Source organism: Siphateles boraxobius, unplaced genomic scaffold (assembly GCF_051911475.1).
Source record: "Siphateles boraxobius isolate OS27281-9 unplaced genomic scaffold, OSU_SipBor_1 35, whole genome shotgun sequence".
Classification (NCBI taxonomy): Eukaryota; Metazoa; Chordata; class Actinopteri; order Cypriniformes; family Leuciscidae; genus Siphateles; species Siphateles boraxobius.
The window spans coordinates 14,578,416-14,596,988 of NW_027508975.1; the positions used below are offsets into that span (position 1 = coordinate 14,578,416).

The following is an 18,573-nucleotide window of genomic DNA, read 5'->3' on the forward strand; positions in this document are numbered from 1 at the left end:
AGTATTATTTAATTTTAGTTTTTAGTTTCCTGATTTGAAAGCACATAGCTGGCTCATTAATATGCCCTGAAACACTGGATAAGTTTTGAGTATACTTTTTTTTAAATGGAATTGGTGGTGTATTGACACATACAGAAATCATTGGAGTATGTACAACATTAAACATTAGGCTACTATTTTTAATGTTTTTGAAAGAAGTATCTTATGCTCATCGTGACTGTGTTTATTTGATTAAAAATAAAGGGGGGAAAAAGTAATATTGTTAATTATTATTACAATTAAAAATAATGGTTTTCTATTTTAATATAGGCTACTTTATCATTTATTTCTGTGATGCAAAGCTGAATTTTCGGGATCATTACTCCAATATTCAGTGTCACGTGATCCTTCTGAAATTATTCTAATATGCTGAAAAACATTAAAACATTAAAAATAGTAATGTTTCCAAAAATCAGGGATGCCTTCTGTTGATTGTGCTCATTGTGCTATAAACGGGGATGAAGAGCAGAGGGAGCCAAAGTTTCATTCAACCCAAAAATATCTTTCTCTCTTGTTCCAGTAGGAGGCGCTGTGGTTCGCTGTGGCAGCAACGGATCACCTGCCCAACAAATCACATTTATTTCACATTTTAATGGCATGCTAAATGGTCTCTTGGGTCGAAAGCTGGCCAAAACTAAGAGAGAATATATAATGTGATTACATGTGATTCACAGTTTATTCTGCAAGTTAAATCCATATCCTGGAGAAAACAAAACAGTATTTATCTGAAAATTAAACTAATATGTGCTACTCAAAGTTAGGAAAAACTTTCTAATAATGTAGTATATTTATTTGAACAGTAGATGGAATCAGAGCAATGCTTACTTGTGTTTAGACCACTTCTCGCCTTCTCGCCAATGGGAGAGAGCAAAGTGGCGTCGTCCATCTTTTTTTTTACAGTCTATGGTTACCAGGGGTGTCCAAACGGAATGAATGAATGAATGAAATCTTTATTTCGAACAACAATTAAAATAAAAAATAATAAACATAAAAAAGACAGCAATATGTATGCAATATCCCAATAAAAAATAAAAACAAAACCAAGTATAACCAAATATATATATATATGTGTGTGTGTGTGTGTGTGTGTGTGTGTGTGTGTGTGTGTGTGTGTGTGTGTGTGTGTGTGTGTGTGTGTGTGTGTGTGTGTGTGTGTGTGTGTGTGTGTGTGTGTGTGTGTGTGTGTGTATATATATAGCATAATAATCAACCTGTTCGAAATGGGATAGGTAGAAGCTCTAGGCTTATCAGGACCTACCCCCAGTTACTACCCAAACCAAATCACAAACGGACAAGATAAATCCAACTTAATGTTTAAGATAATATAGAAAAAAATACTAATTTAACTAATGCTTTATCCTGAAATTAGGATAAAGACTAAACAGAAACCATTATCAAGCATGCTTTACAAGTTATGAGTTTTCATTCGCCTTCACCACTTCTGTACTCATCAAATATAAAACGTTTATACCTTTTTTTAAATTGCAACGCTAACACTTAGTTTGATCGAATTGCTAAGACCATTCCAAAAAAGTACCCCACAAATAGAAATACACATACTTTTAAGCTTTGTCCGAATCCTATGTTGTCTCAAATGTATTTGTTTATTTATTGCTTTATAGATTAATTGTGCAGTCCTAAATTTAACCAGATCATTAAACTTTAGAGTGTGCAATTTTAAATACAACAAATTGGCATGCTTATCATGGTATCCTTCTTTATTTGCTAACCAAATTGCTCTTTTTTGTATTGTACTTAATCTTAAAACTCAGTTCTGGAGGGCCACTGTCCTGCAGAGTGTCTAAACTCTGCAGGACAGTGGCCCTCCAGGACTGAGTTTGGACATCCCTGGTTTAGACCTAGAATTATTTTTTACAAAAATTAAATAAATAAAAACGCAAGAAATGTAATTTATGTAATTTTTATTAAACAAAGTTGTTCTTACATTGACACGAATGTGCTAGTTCCCTCTGTGATACCCCATGTCATATCATTTACAGTAGCTATATCAAAGCCCTGAAGCATCTCTCTCCCAAGGCAAAGGTAGAGGGGTGCACTTCGTCTAGGACTATGACAAACATGTCGATTAGTGTAACAGTGCATTAAACTGTCATCATATATCATACAAATCTGTGCTGAATTCGTAACCACACACATATGCAGCCCTAATTTTGTAAACATAGTCAGGTGCCTCTTAGTCATTGGACGTTAACCTAGTTTGTAACAGCAGTGGCATCAGTTTCCTTTAACACACCCAAATTTATTTTATTTGTATTATTTTCAAGGGAAAACCGCCTTTTTCTCTCTCCTCCCTGTGTCCTGGTACACATCTACAACCAAACGTTGCACGTAGCTCACATAAGGTTTTGGTAGAATTTCTCATTGGTTTTCCAAATTGTTGGGCATGCCCTTTCCAACGCTGCTTTGTTCAGAAACGTAATCAGGTTCACTCCTCCTCAGTGCCTCCTCCCTTCCCGCAGCTGCCGTGCACTCGCTCTGCGCTCTCAGCCACGAGGTGTCCACGCGCCGCTTCTGGGCCGTGATTGGCCAGTGACGACATAAACACCGAATTTCGACCAATGGGAGCGCTGTGCATGCGCTGAGCCATGCAGTGCATTCCACTTCCACATGAACAGCTGAAGTGGTAAACAAGCCTAGTGAGTCACTGGCAGAAGTGTCTGAGTATAAAACCCTAGCCTAGCCCAGCGTGATCAAAGCTTCTATACGAACCATGCGAGCCATAAAGCACTAATTTGATGTAATTCATTCCCTACCAAACTTTTGATCCGTTTGGACTTAAGACTGGATGCACTTTTGAAGGACTAACTTTACTAAATATCTTAAGTTAGCTGATTTAACGTTAACAGTTACCAAGTTTTAGTTGCATAGAGGCGCGTATCTTACTTATTTTTAGCTTGTAAATCACAATGGTGGCGATGACAAAAAGAGTCAAGGCCTTTGAGGTCGTTTTCAACGATCCATCCAAGACGTTTTACTGCAGTGGAGATAAAGTGGCTGGCAAGATCTTGGTGGAGGTTTCGGAGGTGACCAAGGTGATGGCAATGAGGGTCGTGGGAGTTGGATGCGCTAAAGTGGACTACGCGAAAGGCAAACAGAGATGCCATGAAGAAATTGACTATCTGAAGTATGAAGAGGTTGTCCACTTGGACGACCATCCCGCAGGTGATTTAAAACGGTTTATTTTTCTTTTAATGTTGACTGTGCTCTGATAGATGCATTTGCTGGTATGGTGCTGATGTTGGAATGTGGCAGTTCATTGTGAAATACTGGATATTCAAAAATAAGTTGTTAACGCTTAGTCTTCAAATACTATGTACTAACATTTACCCAGTTATTGCAATTACTATAATAAGTAACGTTTACGTACATAGTATGTAACGTTACATGGAGAATAGGACTGTAAAATAAAGTGCTGCAATTTAAGTTAAACATTTTAAACAATGAACTTATTGTGTAAAAACATGTTTTACATTGTACTATTCTATAATTACACTGTTGACCCTTAAGCCACCCTTAAACCTAACTTAACTATACCACAACCGATAATGTGTTAGCCATATGAAAGTGGTCCTAAATGTCATTGCAAAACATTTAAACAATAGCTCCTAACTGAAAGCAAAGTAAGATCCTTAGTGAGGGGGTTCCTTTGCTAAAGTTTTTAGTAGGTTTGTTTTGTTTCATTTGTTGAAGATCTCTCGAAACTGTCCAAAACTAATATGCTTATCTTTGCTTCTTACAGACACAGATGGTTCGGTTGTTCTCCGTCCTGGCAACAAATACGAATACTCGTTTGGCTTTGAGCTTCCTCAACAAGGGTAAGCATTCTAATTGACAAGCTCTAGGCATTCCATTCCGTTTAGTCACATTTGCCTGTAAATTAATACAAATGTAATTATCCCAACAGGCAACTGGTGTCTTCCTACAAGGGCAAGTTTGGGTTTGTTCAATACTTTGTGAAGGCTTTGATGGAAAGACCCTCTCAGCCTGCCCTGGAGTGTAAGAAACACTTTGAAGTTGAAGAGCCCTTGGATGTCAACACTCCAGACTTGCTGGTGAGTTCCTCATAATAATATCTTTTATTAGACTGATATCAAAACGGATGAGCTTTAGGCCATATATCATCACTTTTGGTTGGGCTTGTCCGAAATTCTAGAGCCCGCTGTTCTGATTTTTTCACTTCCAATAGTAATACTTTGTCCATTTAGGAAAATATCCTTTATAAATTTAATAATTAGCTGTGTCCTCATGAAGCTGGCGTGCAAGTTAATCATATCTGTATTTCCATCAATCACCAGTCCCCTACTGGAGGCATGAAGGAGAAGAAGGTCACCTGCATGTTCATCCCCGACGGCCAGGTTTCTCTGAATGCCAAGATTGACAGGCGTGGCTTCTGCGAGGGCGAAGAGATCTGCATTGATGCCAAATTTGAGAACACCTGCTCTCGCATCGTGGTACCAAAAGCGGCGATCATCGCCAAGCACACCTACCAGGCCAATAGCCGCACCAAAGTCTTCAGGCAAAAACTTTCCTCAGTGCGTGGCAACCATATCATCTCTGGCATGTGCGACGCCTGGCAGGGGAAGAGCATTCGTGTGCCTAAGATCAAGCCCTCCATCTTAGGTTGCAACATTATTCGAGTGGAATATGCGCTCATGGTGAGGTTTATTTTTTATTTTTTTTGCAGTTACTGTAGTTGCATGATGTTGTGTTTTTCATCTACAAAGTAGGCACTTATTGAAAGGTCTTTGTTCTCCTTTATCTACAGATTTATATGCACATCCCTGGCAGTGATAAGTTGATTCTGGAGTTGCCTCTGGTTATTGGGACCGTTCCCTACAATGGCTTTGGTAGCCGCACCAACAGTATGAGCAGCCAGGATGGTTCCGTCAGCACAGCGTCGGCGAGCTGGGTGTCCCTGCGAATGCCGTCATCCGCCCCACCAAGCTACTGTGACATTACACGCGACTGCAGCCTAGATCAACCTCTCACACCTCTATTGGATGACTATGATGGAGGAGACAGTCCCATCTTCATGAACGCACCCCAATTCCAGTTCCCCGTACTCCCCACTTATTCTGAGGTGAGTGTAAAGTATATTCGCCTAAGGTGCGATCACATTTACCTTTGCTAGGCGAAATTTCAATAAGAATTTGCACATTTGGGAGTTTGACATGAGGTGGGAAAAGTTCTCCACGCAGATTTTGCTCATGGTTAAGTTGGTCACTTGGCAACGTGGTGCTGACCAACCTTTGAAATATTACCAAAATAGCACTAATGTGATTGCATCTTTAGTGTATACAATATGAATACCATTCGCTATTGAATATCAATGAAAAAACTGATCACATTTTTTGTTTTTCTTTCGTTTAGGTGGAGGAGGAATTCAACGGAAACGCCCGCATGCTTCCTGTCTGCTGAACCGACCCAGCAGCTCTAGAACTGAACTGATGCCCATCATAAAAGGGTTTTTTTTCCCACTCTAAGCACTCCGGGCTTTCACCATGTGGATCAGAAGTGGTTTGAGAAGTGTCTTATGGATGTATGGAAGAGAAGATGGAGCGGAGGATTTTGGGACCCGAGTGGCCCCTCTGCAGGATGAGCTAGTCGAAGTTCAGAGGAAAAAGGAGTGAAGTCCAAGCTCACTTGTGCCTGCATTGCTGACAGACATCTTATATAATGCATCACTCAAGTTAAACATGTGTCTGTCATACTTCAGATGCTGTTTCAGGGTTTGAAAAAGGGCGCACAGACTGTTTGGCGATGCGTATTTTATTATGTTTGAGCTGCTCTTTCTTGATACAAGATTACTGCTGAGGTGCAAACTGATTGTGCCGCATTATAGCCATTTAAGCACACATATACTTTCCCTATTGGTGTTCATGTACTTTCTAATAGGCCCCAACATATCATTCAATAGCATTCAGCTTATTTTCGTTATCATTCCATTACAACCCAAAGGTTTTGTTTTGTTTTTTGCGGGGATGAAATATTTCAATTGTAGAAACATTCTTCAATGCATTTGTTTTTTTGTTTCTTTTTATTTTGGTTGTGAGGTTAAGTCAATGTGCTAGGCAGAGATATATTATTCTAAGTTACTGAAATGTAAAGAAGAAATGTAGTATATTGATATTTTCATCAAGGGAAAATCATGCAGTGTCAGTCTATAATGAACCAGTGTTTTGTTTTTCATTTGAATGCACTTTTTATGGATGCAAGTTGCTGTATCACTAATCGCAGGGAGATTTCCTATGTTTTTTGTTTTGTTTTTCTCGTCTTCCAAAATTGTTCGCTGAGGGATCAGGCATTGCAAGACTCTGTACTGTAATGCGTTCAAAACCTCGTCCTAAGAAAGGGCTCCACTGATGTTGTCTCTTCCACTGTGGACTTGAACATTAGGCCAAAAAAGAACTTAATACTTCAAGTGCCAAAATTAGGGTCTGTTTGGACTTCGAGCCCTGACCATGTTCATATGCGAGACCAGAACCTGCACTGTGTGTAGACATATCCTGAAGACATTTTGATCAACATTTTTACTTGTGGATATCTTCCTTAACTTCTCGTGTGTGTCTGTGTGTTGTGTAAGATGTTTAAGTGTGAAATGACTGTTACTGTTATTATAAATCATGCAAAGTATCCTTTTTGTATCGAAATTAAAATGTTTTTTTTTTGTATGACCACTCGTTTTCAATAAAATTTTTAAGATATAAAAATTTCTGTATTCTTTTGTTCAGTTGAAGTATTCATAAATCAAAAACACAAACAGGGTGTAAGAGACATTTTTTTAATCAATATCAGAGATCAATGCTTATTCTAACAGATGATTAATTAGTGGTGTTTCCTTAGGAAAGCATCACTTTTGGGATTTTGAAGTATTAAACTTTATAACTTGCCCAGTTTGTGCTATGGACATTAATCACACCTCAAATCGTGTGACTTATTGAGTGGAAGTTTTATTTTAGCTCATCAAACGAGTAAAGCAATCCAATATTTTTGTGTTGAGGGTTTATCTAGAGACCCGTATGTCAGAACATGTAGGTGAGCTCTTGTCTTGGGTCAGTAATTGACCATTCAAATATCTATTTGGCATTAGCATTGAGGTGGAGGTTTATCACATGCAAAAATAATTTTTTTACTGATATGGACTGTGTCAGAGGGTGAAGATAGCAAAACATTACAAAAACCCTTAAAAAACTCTCTTTCTCCAATCAAAAACAGTTCTGCAGATCTATTGTTTCGTGGTCACAGGTCATTGTTTATTTTCAGGGGTTGGTTAAAGAGAAGATTTAAAGGCATAGTTCACCCAAAAATAAAACATACTGTCATTCTTTACTCACTCTCAAATTGTTCCAAACCTGTATAAATGTCTTTGTTCAAAAAGAAAGACCAAGCAGATCTTGGGCCCCATTGACTACCATAGTATTTTTTTCTTTCTATGGTAGTCTATGGGGCCAGAGATCTGTTACCAACATTTTTCCAAATATCTTCCTAGTGTTAAGCTGAGTCAAGAAATTTATACAGGTTTGAAACAACTTGAGGGTGAGTAAATGGTGATTGAATTTTAATTTTTGGGTGAACTATTCCTTTAAATGTGGAAACCAAGGAGACCAAAATTGAGTTTTGAATCAATGCAAGGTAAACAGACGTTTACCGGATGTTCATATTTGTTCAAGGCAAACACCGGGATCTGATCGATGACCGAAAGCAAGGCTTATTCAGTAAAACCAGGGATGTTGCTAGGGATTCCGGGACCCTGGTAAAACACATCCAAATTACCCATAATGTTGGTGTTTTTATTTGTGATTATTGATCTGTATGTAGTTTACATTCTCTTGCGAGAAAAATGGCAAAACACTCAATTCTGTTGGTCTAAATTTTGAAAAATGTTTTAAATTTGATCCAAATTTGATCCCAAGTAGACACCCTGCACAATTTTTATCACATGAATCAGATCCAGCCTTCATATCTTGTTTTTCTTTGCTTAAGCAGTTTTTCTGTCTTGTAGAGTTGGAGAGGGGTCAAGTCATTCACGTCATTTTTGTGCTGCTCTCTTTCTTGTGCGCATGAAGCATTTGTTGAGACGTGCCCTGCTGCGGCAGAGTAATAAGCGATAAGCGCAAAACTGTTTATCTTGTGCAAAACACATGTTGAATGAGCCCCTCTCTGTCCTCTCCTTCTTGTGCTTTCTGTTCATCTACCTCAGGAAAACCCTGATATATCTGTATAAAATATGTGGTTCCCAGCATATTAATTCAGCCCATATTACACATACGCTGGTTTGACTGGAGAAATCTTGTCTAAACTGACAAATCCAGTGTTTCTTGTATTTTGGTACACTCTAGAATGCAAACATGTGTGTGTGTGTTTTTCAGATTGTGTAACTGACATTAGGATGTTTATTTGTTCTTTTCTAAATTGCATAACATATTGTTGTACGTTGCAGATGCAGTACACAGCCTCATCAAGGACAAGTGGATGTACCAAGATTTTTTGAGATTTTGACTCTGAAGTCCAAAGATTTCACAGACGTTAGTATTATTTTTAGGAGCTGGTGCTGTTGATGGACCCCAATGAATGTAATAATAATAATACTGTGGAAGTCACTGGGGCCCATTAACTGCTTGCCGACATTCTTCAAAATATCTTCTTTTATGTTCAAAAAGAAATTCATACAGGTTTAGAAACAACTTGAGCGTGAGTAAATGAGGACAGAATTTTCATGTTTGGGTGAACCATCCCTCTAAGTGCACTTAAAGAGAGTACACTTTCATGACTATGTTTCTTAATACACTTAAGTACACTAAAAAAATCATTCTTAGGTGAGTCAAAAAGCACTCTAAAGTTCAGCTGATTTCACTTAATATAAATTTCAACTATAATACATTTTAAATTTTCATTTAAATTAACATGCATTAAGGATCTGAAAACATTACATTCAGTTCACACTCAAGCATATTATTTTAAAGTGTATAATATCTCGTTTTTAAAAAGTAGTTTTTCACAAGGGTATATGGGACTGTGATCTTAATATGTACCATGACCAGCCAGGTCTACAGATGTGCCTAAACACAAGGGGAGGTATAAGTATCATCGGATCATTGCCCATGCATAATGACCAGGTGACCAGGCAGAGCAGACAAGGCACGTCTTGTGTTCAATTATATGCTGGATGCCTTTCACATGCCTTTTGGGAAATGCTTAGCATTATTTTCTAAAACTACACCTTTGAAACAGCCTCAGGAGCACTGAGGTACATGTTACGTGCTCAGTGGCCGACAGTCTACGTTGAAACTTTGAAGATTCACTGTTTCTACATATTGACCCAAATTCCTAATTTGGAAATGGATAATGGCTTCAAAATGAATAACGAATTCTACCGTATTATAAGAAAAAAATATTCGGCAAACCCATTCAATCCTTGTGCCGTTTAGGCGTACTGGATTAAAAATTCCTTTTATTTAACATTTAGTAGCCTTTTGTTTTAATTAGAAGATAATACATTTCAATACATTTTATAGGCTAACTATAATAAAGAAAATTTTATGAGCTGTAATATTTGTTAAATGAAAGCTACATGAAGGGAACAGAATTAGATTTAAAATGTAATTTTCTGCTGTAATTTTACGAACAGAAGGAGATAGAGAAAAATATATAATATAAAGATACAAAAAGATTTAAATATAAGATAATACAGATATTAATATAAATATAAAGAAAAAATGACAGATTCTCAATTTATAATGCAGCTGTGAGCTAGGCCTATGTCTTTTATGTGTTTGCTAGAGGTTGAATTCAAATCAAATACAGTCAAACTGCCCATATTACTTCTGTCTACTTCATAAATAGTATGAAAATTATGAAAATATACGTTTCAGATCACTCAAACATATGTGGAAATGAAAGAGTCCTTATATGGTCACCAATGGAGTCTGGTTGTATAGTGGAAAAGTTTGGTACTGCGCCCCAAACAAACAAATCTCACTGAAAGCTAATTTTTTGAGTTATCAACCTCAAATTTGGAACAAAACATAATTTTTCAGATTAATGGCTTTGTTTTTCTTGCAGTTTTAAAGTAAAACATGTTTTGTAAAATATATATTTTATGTAAAATAAATTTACATTTCATAAAATTTAAACCTTTTTCACTTTCATTTTTTCCCCTCACTTCTACAATAATCTGCCGATTGTCTCCTTTAAAATGAGACCAAACTTAAGTTTGTGCTCCAAAGTTTTCAAGATGTATGACCATTTAAAGTGAAAATGTAATTTAGGGGTACATGCCCCAAAAATGGGACCGGCAGTTAAGGGGTTAAGAGTCTTGAAAGTGTACTCTCTTTAAGGACACTTGAGTGGCCTTTTCTTTCATTAGTATTATATTATCTGTAGGTATAGTTAAAAATATAATTTGATGATTTGAAGTACACTACAAGTTCACAGTTAATACAATTAAGCACATTTCTGGAAGGTTTCACTTTTGATGTAGATTTGCACCTATTGCCGAAAAGCAAACAGATCTATTGTTTCATGACTGAAAACAATTCAGTGGGAATATTTAGACAGACAGGTCAGACATTCTTGACCTTTGACTTTAAACTAATATTTTCTTGACCTCTGGGAGGAAACAAGCCCTTTCTTGCCATTTAAAGCTTCACAAATAAGAAGTCAATGACCGTACGTTATTCAGAATCTTTTAAACAATGTGAAAGTTCATAAGCTGGTGATAAATCTCTTCCTCTGCTCTTTTGTCAAACCAGCATTTCCCCCTCTAAAAATTTTAATAAAAGCCACTTCTACTTTTTAAAACTATAAGTTTTTATAGATTATCATTATCTTCAACACCAGATCAGCACATTAACCTTTTAAACTGAGTGCCTTGAATAACATTTTAGAGCCATGAGACAGTTTCAATTCAGGATTACTGGTGTGCTTATCTATGGATTAATAGATTCATAGTTTCACACTGCCTGAAGCATACAGTTCGACCAGACATGTCAAAAACATAGCACTCAGTCTCTAGTATTCAGCCAGAGGTTATAGATTTTTCTATACCTGAGAAATGTCACTTGTAACTCACTTGGGCTTAACCTATATATAAAAAAATGAATTTTTTTAAAAAGAAAATGTGAGTATCACAAATTTGATGAGTTATGCTTGTTCAAATCCCTAGGAGCTAATAGTGATGCTTACATTACATTACATTACATTTAATCAATAAATTAAATAAAATGTATTTCATAAATGTAAAATAAATGTAATAATCTTACTTAATTTAATTTATTTAGAAATTATTGTATGTATTTTTTAAATAAAATTAAATGAATAGAAATACATTAAATAAGAATTAAATGAATGAGACAGATTTTATGCTTAAGTATCAAATATATTTCAGAATATTTGGCCACACCCATTTCTTTCTATACTTTGGCCAGCTAGTGTTATTAGCTCTCTCTTTATTGGTTAGCACATGCATGGTTAAATGTTCTGTATAGTCAGGGGTACAGGGGTAAATATGTTTTCTCACAGACCTTCTCTTGCGTCATTGTCAATTCTTGGAAATGCAGCACTGGGTTGCAGACAGTGTGTGATGATTTGTTATGGCCAAACTGGACTAACTTTATGACTGTCAAATACACTGGAGATTTAGGGGACTATCTTTGATGTAGCCTAACTAATCAGCTTAAATGTTTTGTACACACACAGTCTTTTCTCCATTCTTTCTCTTTTCTAACCAGCATTGTTGCTCCATCCATATCCATTTCCCATCATGGAAATGCTATTCATGGAGTCATTAAGCCAAACTGAGAATGGAAAATTAGTTCTGCCCTTCTTCGAAAACTTCAGGGCGATCACATAAACAACACACACACACACACACACACACACACACACACACACACACACACACACACACACACACACACACACACACACACACACACACACACACACACACACACACACACACACACACACACACACACACACACACACACACGCACGCGCGTGCGCATACACACACACACACATGTACACATGCACACTTAGCTTAGGTGACCAAAAATAAAGTCCCCGCTAGGTCAAAATTTACTGGTATACTATCCTTGTGCATGGGGATATTTGGTCCTCAACCTCCTTGAGGTCTTATCAGTTAACTACAGGCATGAGAGATACCTTAAATCATTCCACTTTTTGAGAAGATGTTTTGGTGATTGGACTTTTGTGAAGGGACAAGGGAAGGGGCTCTGTTGATTGATTATTAACCACCCATAACACCCAAGCAACGTACCTAAAACATTTTTTAAAAACTTAACTGCATAGAAATGGCTTGAAAAGCACCAAAGACAATGCCATTGCATTGAGTTTTGCAGGTGCAAGCACCACTCTACTAATAATCATCATAAAGTCATCAATTTATGATTACATTTTAACAGTTCTTAAAATAACTGCTATTTCCTTAGTGTGAAGAAAATAATCTAAAGAATAGTCTAAAGTTTTTCAACTAGAAAACCTTTTGTACAATTTAAAGTTTCCATGGATTTTAAAGATTCTTCATGGAACCATAAATGCCAATAAAGAACCTTTATTTTGAATGGTTGTGTATTACTCCAGGCAGTCCATCATAAGAAACCCGAGATTGCTGTATGACATAGGTGCCAGCTGCTTCTAAAAACAGGAAGTCACATGTGACAGCCTCAAAACCCTCTCTCTTCCGTTCACCTTTACCCTCATTCTTACTGCTTTATAGCCAATCCTTAATCTACCATTCATGAGAGGGAAAATCAAGTAATTTCCTTAACAGACGCCACTTGACCTTTTCATTCTTTTCTGCCTTATAAATACACAACCTCGTCAACAGTTTCACTCAAAGGACTTCCCGTAATTTAAATATATATAACTGATGATGCATGTACACTGTTTGTTTATCATCAGATGCTCAGACTTTTTAGCGCTGAACGTCATACCTATGCGCCTGCTTAAATATGTTCCATTAGAGAGCTCAAAAATAAATTGTGCAACAAACGAAACGACTTATGAGTTCTGTAAGCTGTCACTCAGGACAGCTCAGACGTCTATCTGATACACCAGGGGCACAATGCTTGTTTGGTTTGTTTCCATCAGTAGCCAGCCATGCCAGCCAGTCTGGGAATAGCACAAGAGCTATTTATATAGACTGTATATTGATCTTTATAGACTTAGTAAACTTTCTGAACTCTTGTCTGTTCAAAACAAACAAACAATGATGTTAGTATTAAAGTGCAGATATTATGCTCATTTACAAGTTCATCATTTTAAACATTTACATGAAATAAAAAAATATTATTTATCTATACTGTACATTGCTGCAGTACATTGCTGCAGCACCTCTTTTCAGCCTCTGATTTTGCTTGTTGTCTCTTTATATCCCACCTTTCCAAAAAGCATGGTCAGCTAGCCCAGTCTGTTGTCCATTGGTCAATTGGTTAACCACTTGCATATGTCAGAAATGTGAGGCTTCTTACCGTAACAGGGTTTTAGCTCCCAAATGTGTAACATTGTGACATAGCTATAGTCACGGAAATAATGGCAGAACAAACGAAATGTTTCAGGCAAGTGTTTTCTGTTGGGGAGATTAAGTCCTTTTGACGTAGACTTTGTGCTTTATAACTTTGAAGATAGTTTACATGCACAAACAGCTATACACTAAAGGAAAGGTAAGGTAAAATAATATAATCATAATCCCTTTAAGTGTTTTATTATTATTATTATTATTATCTGAATATCAGGCAATTGTTCCTATATCTAAATATAGCTTTTTTTTAAGTAAAGTATCATGCTTTCTCTGTCTGTTTTTTGTATCTAGTCTAACAGTGCTGAGGTGAGCGGATGTGATCACATACAGTCTTGAAAGGCCTGTGAGGGGTCTATTTTTGCCAAAAAAAACAAAACAAAACATAAGTGGCATAACAATGTTTGTAATTTTTTTAGATGTAGAGGCAGGTGCAAGGTGCAGGTAGGGACAGTGCAAGGTTGACATCTCTGTCTTGATGTCATATTATGCAAGCTTGGCATCAAGCCATGTGGAACAAAGGTGATTCTCCATTGTCCTACTGTAATGGAAACTCATCTCCTATTCCTGTTCGGTAATGAAATGCCGGCTGTTCTTTTTCCTCTGCTTGTTTGTAGCTCCTCATCGTAGCATATGATTTATTGGAGCTTCTGTATATAAGCATGTGATGCACACCATTTGAGAAACAAAGAATGCTGACCTTGTTATGTGAATACATTCTACCACATGTAGGGAACATTACATTCCAGGTTTATGGCAGGGCCCTCTCTTAATGCAACAGTGGAGAAAGGTTTGCTACATTTTGATTGGATCTAGGCGGACTTGGCGGTCCAACACCATCAGATAAGGATGCCAGGACAACTGACAGATACCTCAAGCACGGAAGGACAGGACTTCTCATTGGTCCACATACAGTTTCTGCCCTGTACCCATCATGAGACTAATCCCTAAGGTTGAAGATAAACACATAAAAATTCTTTAGGACTTTTTGGATGCAAGAGCAACGGCTGAAACAAGCAGAGGAAGGCAACAATGATCCATACAATCCATTCCAAACTATGTTTGGAAACTGTAAAACTGATATAAACTACACACATCCATTTCATACTTATTTAGAGGAATAAGTATTCTCAGTGACAGCTATTTGTAGTGCAACATCTTACACATTTCAGCTGTTAATGTACAAATGAATGAATGCATGACAGTTCAATCTTTTTCCATCTGTTTTGGACTCTATTTGTTAGAATATTGCTAAAGGTTTGGAAAGTGAGAAATGCATTGGAAAACTTAAAAAAAGTGCTTTAGAATGTGCAAATGAGTTCCACAGGGGAAATAAGGTGTAAGGTCCACCCAATCGGCCCAACAACAGTTTGCGATAAGCAGGTGAAGGATTACCTCACATTCGGTCATTTCTGTAAGTAGTTTAAAATCTGACTCCCTTTTATGGTGACCTTGAATGTAGGTTGGAATGCCAAATAGTTATTGGTCATTTATATGATAATTTATCTAGACATTTGTTTATTCTATTTAACTCTTTACTCGTATTTTACTCGTTCATTCAGATTCCAATGTCGCTAAGGGTCTTTGCAGCGGCTGTTTAACGCGGACCCCACAATCACAAAATTTCGAGTCTTGGTCACTGGACAGATGTAATTGACTATATTATTTAGAGGCCTACTCACATGCTTACTCTCTTAAAGTATTTTGTTTAGTTTCCATATATCTGTATACACCTGAATTAAAGCAACACTATCTCTAGTCAGAGGTCATGAATCCTGCTATAGATATAAGCTGACCAACATTACTTTCTCTAATAGTAGTTTTGGTGTCGTTATTTCATGGTTTCCCATGTACACTTAGCTAGGGTAATATTACAATAATCAAACGTAGCGTCAGTTCTGGCAGGTCACATTAGTCAAGGTTGCATCAGCTGACTCCCAGCTGATCCACGTCTACCTATAGGAATACAACGCCTATCACTGTATTCATATATAAGCTCCTTCAGTATTATCAACATCTATCGCGTTTCTCAGGAGCTAATTACCCTCATCCATCCCCAGCTCCTTCTCTTGTGCAGTCAGGATATGGCATTCTGATTCCCCTTTGAATCAGACTTCTCATTTATGTTGTACTTTAAAATCATCTTGAATTAATTATATCTGCAATAAATCCAGTTGGTTTCTTTTCTATTTACCCTGAGCGGGGTTATTACTGCTCTCCCTGCTCTTATCCATGCTAGGCTGCATGGATACGCAGGGAGTTCTTGCCCAGAACAGAACCATACCGCCAATCCAAACTGTATGCTTACTGTCAATCGTATTTGACGATAGTGGTCCTGACTGAAAACAGAGGTAAGGCTCCCCCTATTTAGGTTGGTCGAGCAACATTCTGTTGTCCTAAAATGAAATTCCTTTTATTAGCCTTTACAGTATAAGTACACTTGGACCAGCACCAAGATTTAGCCGGAACTCTAAAATCTCAGTTTACGTGCCCTATGCTCCACTCAAAACTGGACTTTAGTCTGTTACTAACCTGACACAGATTTGCGGTAACAATGGATACAATGTAATAAAAGTAGTCCGAATAAAATCAAGTGTAACAATTTATTATTAGTTAACAAGTAATTATAAGAAATTATAGTCTGCTCCGATCCAACTTCCACTTCAATATATATATTGAAATGTTCCTTCACTTAAAAGAGCTTATTATCATAGAAACAATTCCTTACAATCTCAGTAATATGTAAATAGTATCAAAGAGTCACGGTTATCACCTATAGCGTGGGAGCGACAGCGGGTATTCAAGAACCATCCTGATTAGGGGGGCTTCAAATAGATGTTATCACCTTAAACTTATTTGAGAGAATATCAAAGATGTGGGCACAGAGGGACCACTTTTGTTGTTATCCTCAATTTACATTTAAGACAGAGCTTCAGCTTCATGCTGAGAGAGAAGACGAATTTGTTATTCTTAACATACAGAAGTTCAGAACACAGCTGTTACAACAAGAGCAACTTCATTTACATTAAGAGTGGTAAACAGTAACAGGATAAAAGGTTTAAGATTTGGATGTTCTGGGTTCATTCTGACGCCGGTGAACCCAAGGTGCTTCGTGTACCTTGACACTGCTATGCTGTAATAAACTTCATTTTTGAGATCTTCGACGGCCGCATCATTTTTTTCTTACATAATTGTTTATTATTTAGCAGACGACACCCTGGGGACGACCGATTGAGATGCAGCTACAGGAGATGGAGACCCAGATGTAGCAGACGAGCCAAAGAGCTCATCACTGGCAACTGGAGACAGAGGTGGAGTCGCGGCAACGAGCTTCCGAGGAGTGAGCTTCCGACTCACGCAACTTGGTCAGATTCTCTGAGGAGCGCAGGCTCCGGGTCGATGTCCTCTCCTGTCCTCTCTGTTGGATTAGGCTCGTCGATTGCGGCAGGCAGGTCTCCCTTATCTCCATTGTGCCAGTCGTCGACGGATGACAGGTCTCTGGAAGTTTAAACTGGGTCACAGGGAAAAAACACAATGAAACATAGGAACCCTGACATTTAGAACAAATCCTTACATGTTTGGTGCCCATTTTGAGCATAAATCACAACACACCATTTTCCCTTTTATAGCTTGTATACACAGGCATCTCAATACTACAAGGGTGACCATCACAAAAACATTCAGGTCACATTTCAAAAATTGTAGTTTGAAAATTATGCTTAATTTTATATTGTGACATTATTTCCTTATTTAAAATTTTTTTTTTTTACTGAATGACAGTATGAATTGAATAATGTATGAATAATGTGACAGTATGAATAATGTCCAATTCCGAAAGCCTGCTAAACTCTGCATCCCTGATCCAAAGACAGTTAAGCAAATACTACCATATAATTAAATACTTACATTCAGTTTCTCATACAAAAACTATATCATATGGACTTTTATGTTGATTTTGTGTCATAAAGCTCCAGTTATGTATTCCACTGTGGGGGAAAAACAAATGTCATATGAATTTGGAATGACAGAAGGATGGTTGAGGAAATGATTTTCATTTTTGGGTGATTGCTGCTTTTTCAGTTTTATGTTTTCAATGAATTTACTGTAAATATACATTTTATCACATGGCCTATTTATTATATTTTCTTTATTCTGTCATGTAAAATACTGATTGACTACACTTGATTGGAAGCAACTTGCATGATTAGTATAACTGATGCTTGTTCTTTTTGGATCACTGAAGGTGAAACTTATCAAGTTCCCTTTCGTAGTTTCTAGTCAAGTTAAGTCAAGTCACCTTCATTTATATAGCGCTTTTAACAATATGGAATGTTTCAAAGCAGCTTTACAGTGATAATAGGAAATTAAAGTTACAGAGATTGTTTTGGCTTTACAGCAGCTCTAATTAGTTTTGATTGATTCACTTCCGTCGCAACGATCATTAGTTATTAACTTAGGGGCTTAGGGCTAACACGACACCATTCTAACAGAAAACCTTTAATTCGCTCTGGTCGCTCATTTGTATACAACAGTGCCCGGTGGCTCTGAGAATTTTTTTATCGCTTCCGCAAGGCCACGTGAATCGTAATTATCCCGACAACATTTTATCAGTACAGAGGTAAAGGGAAGGAGGCCTTCACAAGGGAGAGACTAGTTGACACTTCAGGACTGCGTTGTCGTCGTGTCCAGGCGCAGGTCCTTCATCAGATACGGATACGGCCTGGATCCGGCGAACTGCGGTAAACCTCGGGATAAACAGAGAGACTAATATTAGCGTAGACGCCATCTTTTTATGATGTACAAAGTACGAGTAACACTACGAGTTACGTCGTGACGACGCATGAGTTTTCACTTAGAAAGCCAATCAACTTTGAGTATTACAAAATGAGCCAATGGCAAGGAAATGCCATGGGTCTGCAGAATTTGCATAGCATAACTTTGCCCCACCTTGTGGGTATATAAGGAAGTAC

The 18,573-nt window shown here is 37.4% G+C and overlaps 1 protein-coding gene across 1 annotated transcript; it reads left to right on the plus strand.

Moving 5' to 3' along the window:
* The first annotated feature begins 2,395 nt into the window (after positions 1–2,395).
* Positions 2,396–6,770, plus strand: txnipa (thioredoxin interacting protein a). The gene is made up of 6 exons (XM_077196495.1): positions 2,396–3,222; positions 3,800–3,875; positions 3,965–4,112; positions 4,356–4,715; positions 4,826–5,140; positions 5,431–6,770. Exons 1-6 carry the CDS (start codon positions 2,967–2,969, stop codon positions 5,476–5,478), a joined length of 1,203 nt encoding a protein of 400 aa, XP_077052610.1. The 5' UTR covers positions 2,396–2,966; the 3' UTR covers positions 5,479–6,770.
* The last annotated feature ends 11,803 nt before the right edge of the window (positions 6,771–18,573 follow it).

Excerpts from the sequence above, each read along its gene's own strand:
- txnipa (XM_077196495.1), top strand. The coding sequence starts at position 2,967 with ATGGTGGCGATGACAAAAAGAGTCAAGGCCTTTGAGGTCGTTTTCAAC. Across the intron at positions 4,113-4,355 it reads TCAACACTCCAGACTTGCTG|TCCCCTACTGGAGGCATGAA; the intron begins GTGAGTTCCTCA and ends ATCAATCACCAG. Across the intron at positions 4,716-4,825 it reads GAGTGGAATATGCGCTCATG|ATTTATATGCACATCCCTGG; the intron begins GTGAGGTTTATT and ends CTTTATCTACAG.